This window comes from Crassostrea angulata, chromosome 6, assembly GCF_025612915.1.
Source record: "Crassostrea angulata isolate pt1a10 chromosome 6, ASM2561291v2, whole genome shotgun sequence".
Classification (NCBI taxonomy): domain Eukaryota; kingdom Metazoa; phylum Mollusca; class Bivalvia; order Ostreida; family Ostreidae; genus Magallana; species Magallana angulata.
In genome coordinates, this window is record NC_069116.1 from 44,690,733 (window position 1) to 44,705,719 (window position 14,987).

At 33.2% G+C, this 14,987-nt stretch overlaps 1 protein-coding gene across 1 annotated transcript; it reads left to right on the forward strand.

The window, feature by feature from the left end:
* Positions 1–8,813: 8,813 nt before the first annotated feature.
* On the forward strand, positions 8,814–12,285 carry LOC128187537 (uncharacterized). Its single transcript, XM_052857957.1, has 2 exons — positions 8,814–9,152; positions 12,217–12,285. Exons 1-2 carry the CDS (start codon positions 8,814–8,816, stop codon positions 12,277–12,279), a joined length of 402 nt encoding a protein of 133 aa, XP_052713917.1. The 3' UTR covers positions 12,280–12,285.
* The last annotated feature ends 2,702 nt before the right edge of the window (positions 12,286–14,987 follow it).

Sequence of the window (14,987 nt, forward strand, 5' to 3'; positions counted from 1 at the left end):
CATTTTCTGTTAAATTAATAATATACACTAATCCATGCACTCGACACATTACACCATGATCTCATATCTGTGCAAGCGCTATCTTTATCCGACATTGCGTGTACAGAAAATGAACATTATGTACTAGTAATTGTTGTCATTATAAAAATGGTATTAGATATATTTTTTCATAATAATAAAAAAAAAAAGCAAAAAACTTCAATTAACGCAAATGATTTAAAAATAAAACGCCGTCTGTATGATTTAAACTCCCTCTCAATCGAGTAGTAGGGACATTCTAAAAAAGGTGGATTTTCTCAAGTAGCACTTGATCAAAAATAAAGTACTTACAAGTTACAACCAGAATGGATTTATCATATTTTGTGTTGGGCATATCAAGTTGCTTGATTGTTAAAGTTTCCAACAGTACAATAAATGAAAATCTATAAAAATATGGTATTTACAACCACATGAAAAGAAAACAGTCTTTGGTGTAACGCATAAGAAAAATTCATTTTTCAAACATTTATTCAATCATATATATGTAACTAAACAGAAGGTAGTGGGCCTGCACATATGCTTAGTGCAACATACATTTTGGAACTTTTTTGTACTACAGTTTAGCACGGAAAAAAAAATTAGAAAAATATTCATTTACAAGTAAATTTCAGCATATGCAATGGTTAATGCTAAGTATGTCATTAATACAGCAAAGATAGAAGGAAAATAAAATAAACAGGTTGTTACAATATATAGGTATCATACATATATTTTGATTTGTACATAAGTTTTTAGCAGGTTTATGTAACAGTATATTTCTCTGTTAGATGCGTAGGGGGGATAACAGTATAAGTGTCCAGAGAATCCCCTACCAGTTTTATAATCTGAAGGTCTGGTCACATTTAGAATTATATTTATCCGTTATAAAATATTATAGACAAAATGGCATTCATTTACAAGTAAATTTTCAACTATAAGCTGTTTCTGGTGATGTAAAAATAGAGAAAAAACATCATAATATATATATAGCTAATACATGTAACAGCAATATATTTCCCTGGTAGATATGTGATGGGGAAATATGCTGGAAAACTTTCCATGTCGCATTTATATTTAAGATATCAGATACTTTCTTCCAAATGGGGTTAGATATACAAAATTAAAAAATTAGATGTTTAATGTCTTCTTCTACATTACAGTTCAGACAATTTTTGTCTAAATTTTCTTTCCATTTTGTTACACATTTATTACAAGATAAATTATTGTGTATTAATTTGTAATTAAATTCTGATACATTTTTATCAAACATCCTTTTCACTTTTTCTTGGTAGATATTATACCCCATAATTGACGATCATCAATACAAAAAAGTTTGGACCAAACATTTTCCATTCTAGGCTCTTTCGAGTTTTTTTGTAGTAAGATATGGTAAAATAATTTATATTTTTTTCCTTCGACATGTTCGAAATAGCCATGAAAATTGAAAAGCAACTTTGTAATTCTTTTATGTGTTATAATCTGTAAGTTTATTTTAGCGGCATATTTTCTAAGGGCACTTTTTAGATTTATATATTCAAATAGGTAATTGTTTGTAGATATCAGACTCTCTTTGATTTCGTTTATTGGTTTGAATCCATTTGAATTGAATAAATCACTCACGTACTTAAACCCGCTTTTAATCCAATTTGGAAAAAAACAATCGATCAATGTTTTTACACTTATTTAAAGCGCATATTTCTTCTTTATAAAAATTGGAAGGTATTTGATATTTAGGTTTTGTGCGTTTATATTATTAGTGTTTAGTAGATAAGAGATATCTAAATTATATCTTTCTTTACAAGCGTTCCTGAGTTGATTTAAATCATTGTTAGAATGAATAACTTTTGAAACCCACGATGCTTTAAATCTTTGACATTAGTTTCAAAATCAGTAATACCAATCCCTCCATCTGATATATGTCTTATTAGAGTTTAACGCTTTATTCTTTCTCTTTTCCCCCATAGAAACGAGAAAATAATTTTGTTTACTTGTTTGAATATAGTTTGATCGGGGTTTTCAAGTATTGTTGCGACATAAAGAAGCTTAGAAACAATTAAAGAATTAATTATCTGGCATTTTGCGAAAAGAGTTAGCATCTTGTTCGCCAAGAGTCCAATATTTTTTCGAACTCTCTCAGCTTACATAGCCATTTTTTTCACTACACTCTATTTTATTTTGCCCTATGTAAATTCCTAGACATTCGACTGTATTTATGTTTATTTTCATATTTTTTATGAAATATTCATAAATTTCATTAAATCTAATTGTTCATGCATTTAGTTTGTTTTCAAAGTTAAAATTTTCTGAAGTTTTTCTTGAATTTAATCATAAAACAAGAATTCAATTGTGTGTTTTCCTTAAACTTTCATATTTGGTGTGTGAATGGAAAATATGCATCTATCTTATGACATATTGTATTGCACATTGAAAACTTCTTTTCCATTTACTGTCCGATTTTTTTAATAAAGATTTTGTAATGTATTTTAGAAGCAAAGTTGTTGATCCTAACAACATCTATCAGAAAAAAATTATTGCCACGGGCCAAAGTACTTAAACTTTGACGCAATGTATCTAGAGAAGGAGACGTATTTTGTTAGGCAATGTAGAAGAGAAAATGTTTGCATTGATGATTCTAATCGATTCCACTAATCAAAAGACCAATATCTGTCCCCATTAAGGATCTAGAGGGCTGGCCCCTAAAATATTCAATCATTTGTATCCCAAAATATGAACAACAATTTTAGATGGGTGTAAGAACAAAAAATGTTAGTATTCTTAAGACATTTTTAAAGAAATCAAGAAAAAGACGCTGGTCCCTTTAATTTGGGGCCAAGACACTCGTAAACTCTATTTCAGATAACTTAAAAACGATAAAGATTTTGTAATGTATTAAAGAAGCAAAGTTGTTGATCGTAACAATATCTATTACAAAAAATCATTGCCACGCCCATTTATTACGTAATTAGGGATTTTTAGGGGCCAAAGTACTTAAACTTTGAGGCAATATATCTAGAAAAGGAGACATATTTTGTTAAGCATTGTAGAAGAGAAATGTAATTGATCATACTAATCGATTCCACCAATCAAAACACCAATGTCTGTCCCCATTAAGGATTTAGAGGGCTGGCCCCTAAAATATTCAATCATTTGTATTTAAAACATGAACAACAATTTTAGATGGGTGTAAGAACAAAAAAATGTTAGTATATATGTAAAACCTTTCAAATAAACTCAAGAAAAAAGGGATTGGCTCCTTAAATTAGGGGTGTAAGTCTCTTACACATACCTTTTCATTGGAAGGTTTCAATTAATTCATGATTTAAACAGATTTAACAGACTTTCTTGGGCGTTTTATCTATCCTGATAAACAGTGATGTACACGAAGCAAACGTACAAAAATTACCAGCTTTTATTTTCATTATTCACTTCCGTTCATCAGTTTCCAGTACCGAGACAAAAAAACTAGTTTCAACAAGATCTAAGATTTCGCAGAGAGTATTGATATTTCATCGTTTCATATAAAACAAATCGGACGGAAGATCTATTCGTTACTCGTGCCAAGGCGACCCGGGTTCAGTCCCTGAGTGGCGATTATTATGTTCTTCCTTAATATATAACTGCTTTGTTTAGCGATTTTATCTTTAAAATAATATAAAATAAAATAATGTTTCCGTTTTTTATACCCCCCGCAAACGAAGTTTGGGGGGTATATAGGAATCACCTTGTCCGTCTGTCCGTCCGTCTGTCTGTGCAATTGTGTCCGGTCCATATCTTTCTTATGGAGAAACATTGGAAGTTCTTACTTCACACAAAGATTGGTTATGACCTAAGGGTGTGTCATGACCTTGACCCAATGTCATTTGGGCAAGGTCAATGTCACTGACAGAAAAAATACAAAATTCGTGCCTGGTCCATATCTTTCTTATGGAGAATTATTGGAAGTTCTTACTTCACACAAAGATTGCTTATGACCTAAGGGTGTGGCATGACCTTGACCCAAGGTCATTTGGGCAAGGTCAAGGTCACTGGCAGAAAAAGTGCAAAATTTGTGTCCGGTCCATATTTTTCTAATGGAGAAACATTGGAAGTTCTTAATTCACACAAAGATTGCTTATGACCTAAGGGTTTGTCATGTCCTTGATCCAAGGACATTTGGACAAGGTCAAGGTCGTTGGGAAAAATAGTTCAAAATTTTTGTCTGGTCATTATCTTTCTTATGGAGAAGCAATGAATGTTCTAACTTCACACAAATATTGCTTAGGACCAAAGCGTGTGTCATGACCATGACCCAAGGTCATTTGGGCAAGGTCAAGGTCACTGACAGAAAAAGTGCAAAATTCGTGTCTGGTGTCCGGTCATTATCTTTCTTATGGAGAAGCATTGAATGTTCTTACTTCACAAAAAAATTGCTTATGATCAACAGTTTAAAAAAAATAGAGCAGTTGTTATTTAAAGAAAATGGACGGTGAAATAGATTCATCCAATATTTTCTATAATTGGAAAAATACACGCATTATGATTTTTATCTTAGCGGGGGGTATCAATTGTGAGCTTGTACAAATATATAGCTCGTTTCTGTCAGCAGTTCGCTAAATTATATTTCAGAAAACATCATAAGATATAATTAACATTGCAAATGCCTTTCTAATTTTAGCTCAAAATCAGCTGTTAAAGTGGAAACCCCTATAAAATAATTTAGACCCGTCCATACAGGTGAATAACACACCTGAGTGACCACCCATCAATGCTTTTCAATTTTAGCTCTCAGAGTGCGTGGACGTGTTCCATGTTCTCTGTCCTTTTCCTGAGTAAGTTATGGCACAAAGTCAGCTTTTTACTCCCGAAGCTACCAGGAGACATACGCTTACTTCAGATAGACTGAATGTTCAGGTAAATTTGTCAGAAAATGAACGGATATCCGACTTATCTTCGGAAGAAGAGTCACACTCGCCAATTCAGGGCACTAATAATACGCCATTACAGGGCAAAAAAGATATGCCAAGAGAGGGCAAAGACAAACGACCAAGCGTATCATGCGTACAGGGTCAAAATGAGTCTTCTTCGGAAGGTGAGGAAAGAGAATGGCTCAACGAACGAGTTTCGAGTTTAGAATATTTGGGTTTTAGGGAAAATATGATTACATGGATAAAAATACACGGATCAAAGCATCAATCTTGCAGTGTGGTTTCCTATCAGAACAGTCTGATATATATATATATATATATATATATATATATATATATATATATATATATATATATATATATATATATATATATATAGAGGATGTAGACGGGGGATCCTATTGCTCCATATTTATTTATTCTATGTGCAGAAATTTTAGCAATTCTAATAAAACAAAATACAATTATCAAAGGTGTTGTGGTTAATAGTAAGGAACAAAAGATTACCCAATATGCAGATGACACAACTTTAGTACTTGATGATTCACCAAAATCACTTTTTGCTGCACTAGACACTGTAGATTGTTTCTACTTTCTCAGGACTAAAGATCAACAGCTCGAAAACAAAAATTGTTTGGATTGGTGCTAAAAAAAATTCTAAGCAAGTATATCACCATACTAGATGGAAACTAGTGTGGGGATGTACAACATTTAGTTTATTGGGAATAGAATTTGCTGTAGATTTGGAAAAAAATAGTTAACCTAAATTATGATATCCAAATACCAAAAACAAAATATCTGTGAGCCAATGCTCACTAGTGATACCCCCACTCTGATGTGAATATGCAAAATAAGCAAAGTCGACATTTAACAGAAAGCTAGTATCCGATTGGTACAGAAATATATCCCACAATATGGCATACCTAAGCAAATAGTGTGTTAAAATTTTAAGCATCTGCGATTAATAGCTCCTAAGAAATCTTTGAGGAAAATTTGTTTGAAAATTTTGGCTGAAAAAAAACAAAGTACTCATTTAACAGGAAGTTGACGTCCGATTGGTACAAAAATATATCCCACGATATGACATGCCTTAATAAACACTGTGTAAAAATTTCAAGGATCTGCGATAAATAGCTGCTGAGAAATCTTTGACGACAATTTGTTTCAAAATTTTGGCTAAAAATAAACAAAGTCATTATTTAACAGAACGTTGACGTCCGATTGATACAAAAATATATCCCACGATAAAGCATGCCTATACAAATACTGTGTAAAAATTTCAAGCATCTGTGGTAAACAGTTGCTGAGAATTTTTTGACAAAAATTTGTTTGAAAATTTTGGCGAAAAATAAACAAAGTCGTCATTTAACAGGAAGTTGACGTCCGATTGGTACAAAAATATATCCCACGATATGGCATGCCTATACAAATACTGTGTAAAAATTTCAAGCATCTGCGATAAACAGTTGCTGAGAATTCTTTGACAAAAATTTGTTTGAAAATTTTTGCTAAAAATAAACAAAGTCGTCATTTAACAGGAAGTTGACGTCTAACTGGTACAAAAATATATCCTAAGATATGGCATGCCTACACAAATATTGTGTAAAAATTTCAAGCATCTGCGATAAATAGTTGCTGAGATAAATGCGACAGAAAATTTTGTTACGGACGGACAGACGGACAGGCAGACACACAAGGGTAAAACAGTACACCCCCTCTCCTTCGGAGCGGGGGTATAATTAAAGCTATGATACAACAGTGGAACAGGAGAATACTCACTTCCATTGGTCGAGTCACTGTAGCCAAAACATTACTTTATCCAAAGCTTAACCATCTTTTTATTTCTCTCCCAAACCCGGATAAAGAAACTTTATCTTTTTTTAGTAATCTTTTCTATGAATTTGTATGGAATTCAAAGATTGACAAAATGAAGAGACAAATTATCACTCAAGATTATTAAAAGGGGGATTTAAAATGCTAGAAATTAACAATTTTTAAAAGTCATTAAAATGCTCCTGGATTAGGAGACTTTTTAAAGATAAGAAACCATGGATGGACATCTTTTTTAAAACATCCATGGCAATGAGGTTACAAAAATATATGCATAATATTATGAAACATAGTAATGTTTTCTGGAAAGATGTATTTCAGTCATACTTAACAATATTTCGGATAACATAAGATTTAAGCAAAAATTATTTTCTATGCCAGTTTGGTACAATACAAATATATGTGTTGGTAATAAAACAATTTATGTCAAATTGTGGTATGAACATGGTGTAAAAATAGTTAGTGACTTATTGAATAATGATGGAACTTTTTTTATCACAATGAAAAGCAATTTAACTTGACAAATATTTGTACCATGCAATTTAATAGTGTTATCAGTGCAATATCAAAGTTGTTCAAGACCATGTCAGTTAATAGATTTGATGTGAGTTAAGATTTTTCACCATTTATTCCTTTTTACTTTGAATATATACTGTTGAATGAAAAATGTTCCAAAGTTTTGTATCAACTCATTAATAGTAAAGATATTGTTCCCAAGGCGTTTCAAAAATGGAACACTGAACTATCACTTCACTTAGATATAAATGATTCTGTGAAAGATTTTTTTTTAATTTGTTTTAAGACAACTACTGATACTTCAATACAATGGCTACAATACAGAATTCTTCACAGAATTTTTCCAACAAACTATTATTTAAAAAAGATTAATATTATTTCATATGATGTATGTGCTTTTTGTAAGGAAAATGTGGAAACAATTCAGCACGTATCTATGACATGTTCAGAAATACTACCTACATGTATATGGAATAATCTTAGTATGTATATTTATAGAAAAACTTTAAATAGAGTTGGCTTTAATGTTAAAAATGTACTATTTGGTGAACTACTATTCAGTGGTAACAACAAAGTAGTTAATTTTATAATTCTGTACTCCAAGCAATACATTTTTAATTGTTAAAAACAAGAAAAAAATCCTGACATTGTTGGAATGTTACATCATCTATCATTCAAATATAAAGTTGAAAAATATATATAGCTATCAAATTATGATTACATAATTTAATAAACTCTGGGTTAATTGGAAAAACATATTTGAGATATAATTTTAAACATGGAAAACAACTGTTCTATTGATATATGTGTGTGTATATGCATGTGTATATATATATATATCCTTTATGTTTGCTCTGAAGAGAATGTAGTATGTAAGGGAGAGAAATAGTGTGAAAGTGAGAATGCCAAAATATTCTTATATATATATTACCTTCTTTATGAAATCATATATGATTGTGAAATTGGAAAACAAAAAAAAAAAAATTATAAAAAAAAAAAGAATTTAAGTAAAAAGAAACGTAAACAAACCGAGAGTTCAGATTCAGATTCTAGTTCAGATTCAGACAGTGGTGAAGCTCTCCGACTCAGAATTGTTTAATCCTTCTCAAGTTTTACAGAACAAAGGAGGTGAGAAAATTAATCGCAGAATTTCAAAGTACATAGAGAAATTTGCTAACGGTGGAATCTCTAAAACAACAAAACAAGAAATTACAAAAACAAACTCAAAATGACTGAAATAAAAAAAAACAGATCGATTCTTTAAAAAACTCTTTAGAAAGAAGTTTAATACCCCAATGTCAAACAAGAAAGAGAAAGTTATCATAAACACACAGAATCGAATCCTAGATGCTACTGGTCCATTGGCTATTCTCTGGCAAGAAGCTGAAAAACTCAAGTCCGCGAATAAAGACATTGACCCAAATGATGTTATAAACATTGTTCAAAGAGCATTAGTGTTAATAGGGAATGCCCATTACATGTATATGTCAGATCGTCGCAAGACTTTACTAAGCAAATTGCTCCCAGAATCAGTTGATTTGATAGATGACAGTACTGGTAAAAGCCTTACGTAAATCAAAGGACAAACTCTTTGGAAATAAATTTAGAAAATTACTCGCTAAGGACAGCAAGGATAACAGAGAATTGTCCGAACTTCTTCCAACAAGAAAACGTTTTACATCTGACAAATATGCATCTGATAAGAAAGACTTTTTCAGATCTGGTGACAAATCTCAGCAGTTTTTTTCGGACAGGGCCCTCGAAAAACAGATTCCAGTTTGGGGGCCAAAATTACAGAGGGCAGTTCAGCCAGAGAGGGAGGGGCTACAGAGGAGCCCCCAGATCTGCAACAATTACAAGAAAAACAGAGAAACAGTAAATCAGGTAAACTTTTTGAGTTCAATGTCTTACAAACCAAGAGAGGAGAATATTCCTGTAGGGGAAGAATGAAACATTTCCTTTACAATTGGGAAAAGTTATCAAAGGATCAGTGGGTATTAGAAACAGTAAAAGGTCTTAAATTAGAATTCATTCAGATTCCCTCAGTCCAAACAAAATTTTAAAATTGCCACATAATCCAAAATAGTGAGAGAAGAGATAGAATCTATGTTAGAGAAAAAAGCCATTTGCGAAGTAAACCAACTAAAGTCAGAAATCGGCTTCATAAGCCCCATTTTTTTTTGGTAGAGAAAAAGGGAGGGGGCACAGACCTATCATAAATCTCAGGGATCTAAACGGTTTCATGGTTTACAGACATTTCAAGATGGAGGGCATCAATCAGGTAAAAGACATAATCCAACAGGGGGACTGGTTAATAAAAATAGATCTGAAAGATGCTTATTTTACGATTCCAATTTACAAAGCAGATCAAAAATACCTGAGATTTCCCTGGGAGTGAAAGATTTACCAATTCCTCTGTCTGCCCTTTGGAATAACTGTAGCTCCCTGGGTTTTCACAAAATTGATGAAGGTCCCAATAAGCTATCTTCGCCGATTAGGGTTAAGAATGGTGATTTACTTAGACGACATACTAGTATTGAATAAGACAAGGGAAGATGCAGTGTTAAATGGCATAAAAGTGAGAGAGATTCTGGAAAGTTTGGGGTTCATGATAAATTTCAAGAAATCAATATTCACACCTGTTCAAGTAATAGAATTTCTAGGATTCAAAATAGATTCTATGACAATGAAAATCTATCTACCACAGGAAAAGATGTAAAAGATCATAAAAATGTGTCAAGGGGTCTTAAAGACAGACAGAGTATCTGTAAGAAAACTGTCAGAGGTCATAGCAAGTTTACAAGCTGTTCACCAAGCCCCATTACATTATCGCCATTTACAAATGGCCAAAATTACGATGCACTAGTCTTTCTATCTCGGGCAATGAAAGAAGATTTAAAATGGTGGACCAACCACCTGAAAGAGTCCAATGGCAAGAATATAATTCAGTTAATAGATCAGAAGTCAATAATCATTCAAACCTATGCCAGCAAATTAGGGTGGGGGCAGTTTGTCAAGATCTAAGAATAGGAGGAACTTGGTCAGAGAACGTGAGTCAGTATCATATAAATATTCTAGAACACATGCAGTGAACTCATTTTTAAAACAAATATCAAATCAAGTTGTGCTAATTCAAACAGACAACAAAACAGCAATGACCTATGTGAACAAAATGGGGGGGGGGGGGGCACAGTGTCCAGTCTTTGCAGTAAATTAGCGTTAGACCTATGGGAATTGTGCATAAAAAAGGAGATTTTAGTGAAGGCAGAATTTATTCCGGGAAGGGAAAATGTTTTAGCGGATTGGGAGTCCAGACATTACCAGGACTCAAGTTGGGGGTTAGATCCATACATATTTCAGATTTTAATGAACAGAACAAAAGATTGCAATGTAGATCTTTTAGCAAACAGGTTAAACACAAAACTGGAGCAATTCATCAGTTGGCTCCCAGACCCAGAAGCTATAGCTCACAATGCCCTGTTACATCCATGGAAGGGAATAAAGGGTTATGCATTTCCCCCATTTTGCTTAATATCCCAGTGTCTAGCAAAAGTACAGAAAGAGAAATCAACTATCCTTCTTGTAACGCCAGCATGACCAGCCCAGCCTTGGTATGAAACAATACTGAAACTCTGCATTCAGAATCCAATTCTCCTCCCAACATGTCCTCATCTTCTGTTATCGGACAAGGGGGATCCCCACCCTCTAGCAATGAACAATTCTCATCAACTAGTAGGTTGGGTTGTCTCAGGAGATCCATACAAACAATGCAATTATCAGAAGAAGCTGAAGACCTTATCTATAACTCATGGGGGAAGGGCACAAAAGCTTCTTACAATTCAGCCTGGGAAAAGTGGGGTAGCTGGTGTGATAGAAGGGAAATTGATCCATTTTCAGCACCTGTAACTCGGGTTTAGAATTTTTGACTTACTTGTTCTATGAAGGTGTTCAGTATAGAACAATTAATGTACATAGATCGGCTATCTCTTCTGTTCTCTCCTACTTCAATAATCAACCTATAGGTCAACACCATTTAGTTAAGATGCTAATGAAAGGGATTCTTAGAGGGAAACCCCCTTTACCCAAATACAAGGACACATGAGACATATTCTTTTGAGGTTCTTGATCTCTCTTCCAGATAACAAAGACCTTTCACGAAAGCTACTCTCTAAAAAGCTAGCTACACTTTTAGCCATTACAACTCCTAAAAGAGTTTCAGAAATAGCTAAATTAGAGTAGAAATTTATGAGGGTGACCCAACAAGGTATAACATTCTACTTACCTGGTCTTTCAAAAACACAAAAAGACTGCAAGTCTTGTGAAGTTTTTTATGCAAAGCATGAAGAAAATAAAAAATCGTGTTATTGATTGTTTGACGGAATATTTTGAGAGAACTAAAGCTTTCAAAAATCCTGATCATTCGATTGATCCATTATTAAGAACAATTATTAGACCTCACAAAGGTTTAACTAGCAATACAGTCTCAAATTGGATTAAAGATATGATGACCCTCGCTGGTATAGATACCACTAAATTTAAAGCGCATTTAGCAAGAGGGGCCAGTACAAGTAAAGCCTTTAGAAGTGGTGTTTCTGTTGATGATGTTATTAAAATGGCAGATTGGACTAATGCTTGAACATTTTTCCAATTTTATTGCATGTTAAAAGATGGAACAAATAAGTTTTCTAGAGCAGTGTTGGAATTAGGTTAGTATACATGTAATAATTTTTGTAGCTTTGAACCTGCAATGTTATATCTTATGATGTTTAGAGATTTTATGAGGGCATATTTGCCCGAAATGAAATATAGATTATATAAAGAAAACTCATAAGATATAACATTGCAATCCCACCACATCCCTCCCATATAATGGAGTTTTATGGGATGTTATTAAAAATTTGATTTTAAATACAAATCATGTAATTGATGCATATTCTTTTTTTTGTAGAAGAATCTGATGGATGATGCCAGTTGGTCTCTGCGGGATCCTGTTTTATGTATATTATCCTGATTAAATAATGTCTTATAAAGTGAATTTTGTGTATACATGTAAGTGTTCTCCTTTTAAATAAGGGCAAAAATTGAAAGCATTGATGGGTGGTCACTCAAGTGTGTTATTCACCTGTATGGACGAGTCTAAATGATTTTTATATGGGTGTCCACTTTAAACAGCTGATTTTGAGATAAAATTAGAAAGGCATTTGCAATGTTATATCTTTTGGATTTCTTTATATTATCTATATGTCATTTCGGGGAAATATGCCCTCATAAAATCTCTAATTCAGACGCTTGTCGTATAGCCGGCATCAAAGATAGTCCGCCGATGTGCCCCTGCAATACGGCCGCAGTAGAGTTCACTGGGTCGCTTTGCCGGCATCAAATAAATGCCGCCATCTCAATGACTGTATGCACACAACATTTAGCAATGCACACATGTTTTAAGTATTCTTCATGGCTTTAAAATATCTCTCTCTCTCTCTCTCTCTCTCTCTTTAACCTTAATTTTTCAATTTTTTTGTTTTTTAAATATTTTATGTTCCTTTTCGATAGAGACGCTCAAATAACTTCAGAATATGAAATTTGTCTTAAAATCGATCCACGCATTCTTGAGATTTTGGGCTTCAAAGTCCTGAAGCGAGAGTCTGAGTAGCTCAGTCGTTAGAGTGTTGGACTTGTGCCCAGGCAACCGGGGTTCAGTCCCCGAGTACTGAATATTGTTTTTTCCTTAATTGTGTTTAGTTTAACGATCTTATCTTTAAAATGATGTATTTTGATGTTTTCCGTTTTATTCTTATTATAAATGAAAATAGTAGCAGCTTTCTTTTAGTACAAATAGATATCTCGTTTCTGTCAGCAGTTCGCTAAATTCAAACGCTTGTCGCATCGACAGATCAAAGACGTGCCCCTGAAGTTCCCCTGCAGGACGACTGCAGTAGAGATGCATATGAATTTATACATGCGTTTATTGACATATGTTGCTTATATACTGATTTCATGAACACTATAAAACTCTCTCTCTCTCTCTCTCTCTCTCTCTCTCTCTCTCTCTCTCTCTCTCAATTTTTCAAACATATTCTACTTCCGGTGAGTTATATCAAATATCTTAAATAGCTATCCTTTTTACAAATTTGTGCCCGCGAGATTTTCGTCACTGTAAGTGATTGATACATGAAACTTTTATGAATGATAGACATTGGATTAAAGTTGTGTTTAACGTGTTTTATTTTGTCAACCGTCACTTCCGGTACTCACCGGAAGGGTAAGTTTAACAGACTCCTTGGGTGTGTTACATACCCAAAAAACGATAATGTACACTAGGCAAATGTTCATGAAATACCACTTTTTATTGTCATTAATCACTTCCGTTCGTCCGTTCCCGGTCGCGAAACAAAATAACCTTGTTTCAACAGGATCTCAGATTTGGAAGAGAGTATCGAAATTTCATCGTATCATATAAAAACAAATCGGACGAAAGATCTACTCGTTACCTGTAACGAAATCTAGTTATTACTTCCCCCCAAATTTTGTGCACGCGATTTCTCAAAAACTATTCCACCAATCTCAACAATTTTTTCACAGATGATGGGACACAATCTGAATTTTATCTGTTTTTGAAATTTTTGTTGTCGTCACATCCGGTCCTGATTTACGGCCGATTTTGTAATTTTTACGACCTATTTTATGCAGAGCTGATCTCAGAAACTATCAGAGATATGACTTTGAAATTTTCAGGATAGGTAGACCATAGTTTGAAGTTGTGCACTATTATTTTGTTTAACGCCATTGGCGCCATTTCTTGGAACTCAGCTTGGCACGAAAATTGGGTATGAATTTTGAATAAAAAAAATTGAACGTTTCAGTCGGTATCTTTTTAGCTTTAGATATTTTGTTAAAACATACATAACAATAAACGTAGAATATGAAAAGTTTTTTTCTAACAAAATCAAGGAAAAGGGACTGGCCCCTTTATTTAAAGGGTCAATAGACTCGTAAAGTCTATTACAAATAACTTAAAAACGATAAAGATTTTGTAATGCAGTATAAAAACAAAGTGGTTGATCGTAACAATATCTATCAGGTAAAATCATTGCCACGCCCATTTATTACGTAATTAGGGATTTTTAGGGGCCAAAGTGCTTAAACTTTGACGCAGTATATCTAGAGAAGGAGATATATTTTGTGAAACATTGTAGAAAAGAAAAGGTTTACATTAATGATTTTAATCGAGCCCATTAGTCAAAACACCAGTGTCTGTCCCCATTAAGGATCTAGAGGGTTGGCCCCTAAAATATATTCAATCATTTGTATCTCAAAAATGAACAACAATTTATGATAGGTGTGAGAACAGAAAATGTTAGTATTCGTGAGACCTTTCAAATGAACTCAAGTAAAAGGGGATTGCCCCTTAAATTAGGGGCAAAGACATTTGTAAACTCTATTTCAGATAACTTAAAAACGATCAAGATTTTGTAATGATTATACATATAGAAACAAAATTGTTGATCGTAACAATATCAGTTTGTAAAACTCATTGCCACACACATTGATGGCGTAATTAGGGATTTTAGGGGACTAAAATCTTAAATCTTTAAAGTGCTATATGTGAAAAAGCAAAACACTTTGTTGAGCATTTTAAAGGATATAGACAATCGTATACATTATCTGAAAGGGAGTGGTTGAGAGGAATTCAGAAATTTCATTGATATTTTAATCGTATCA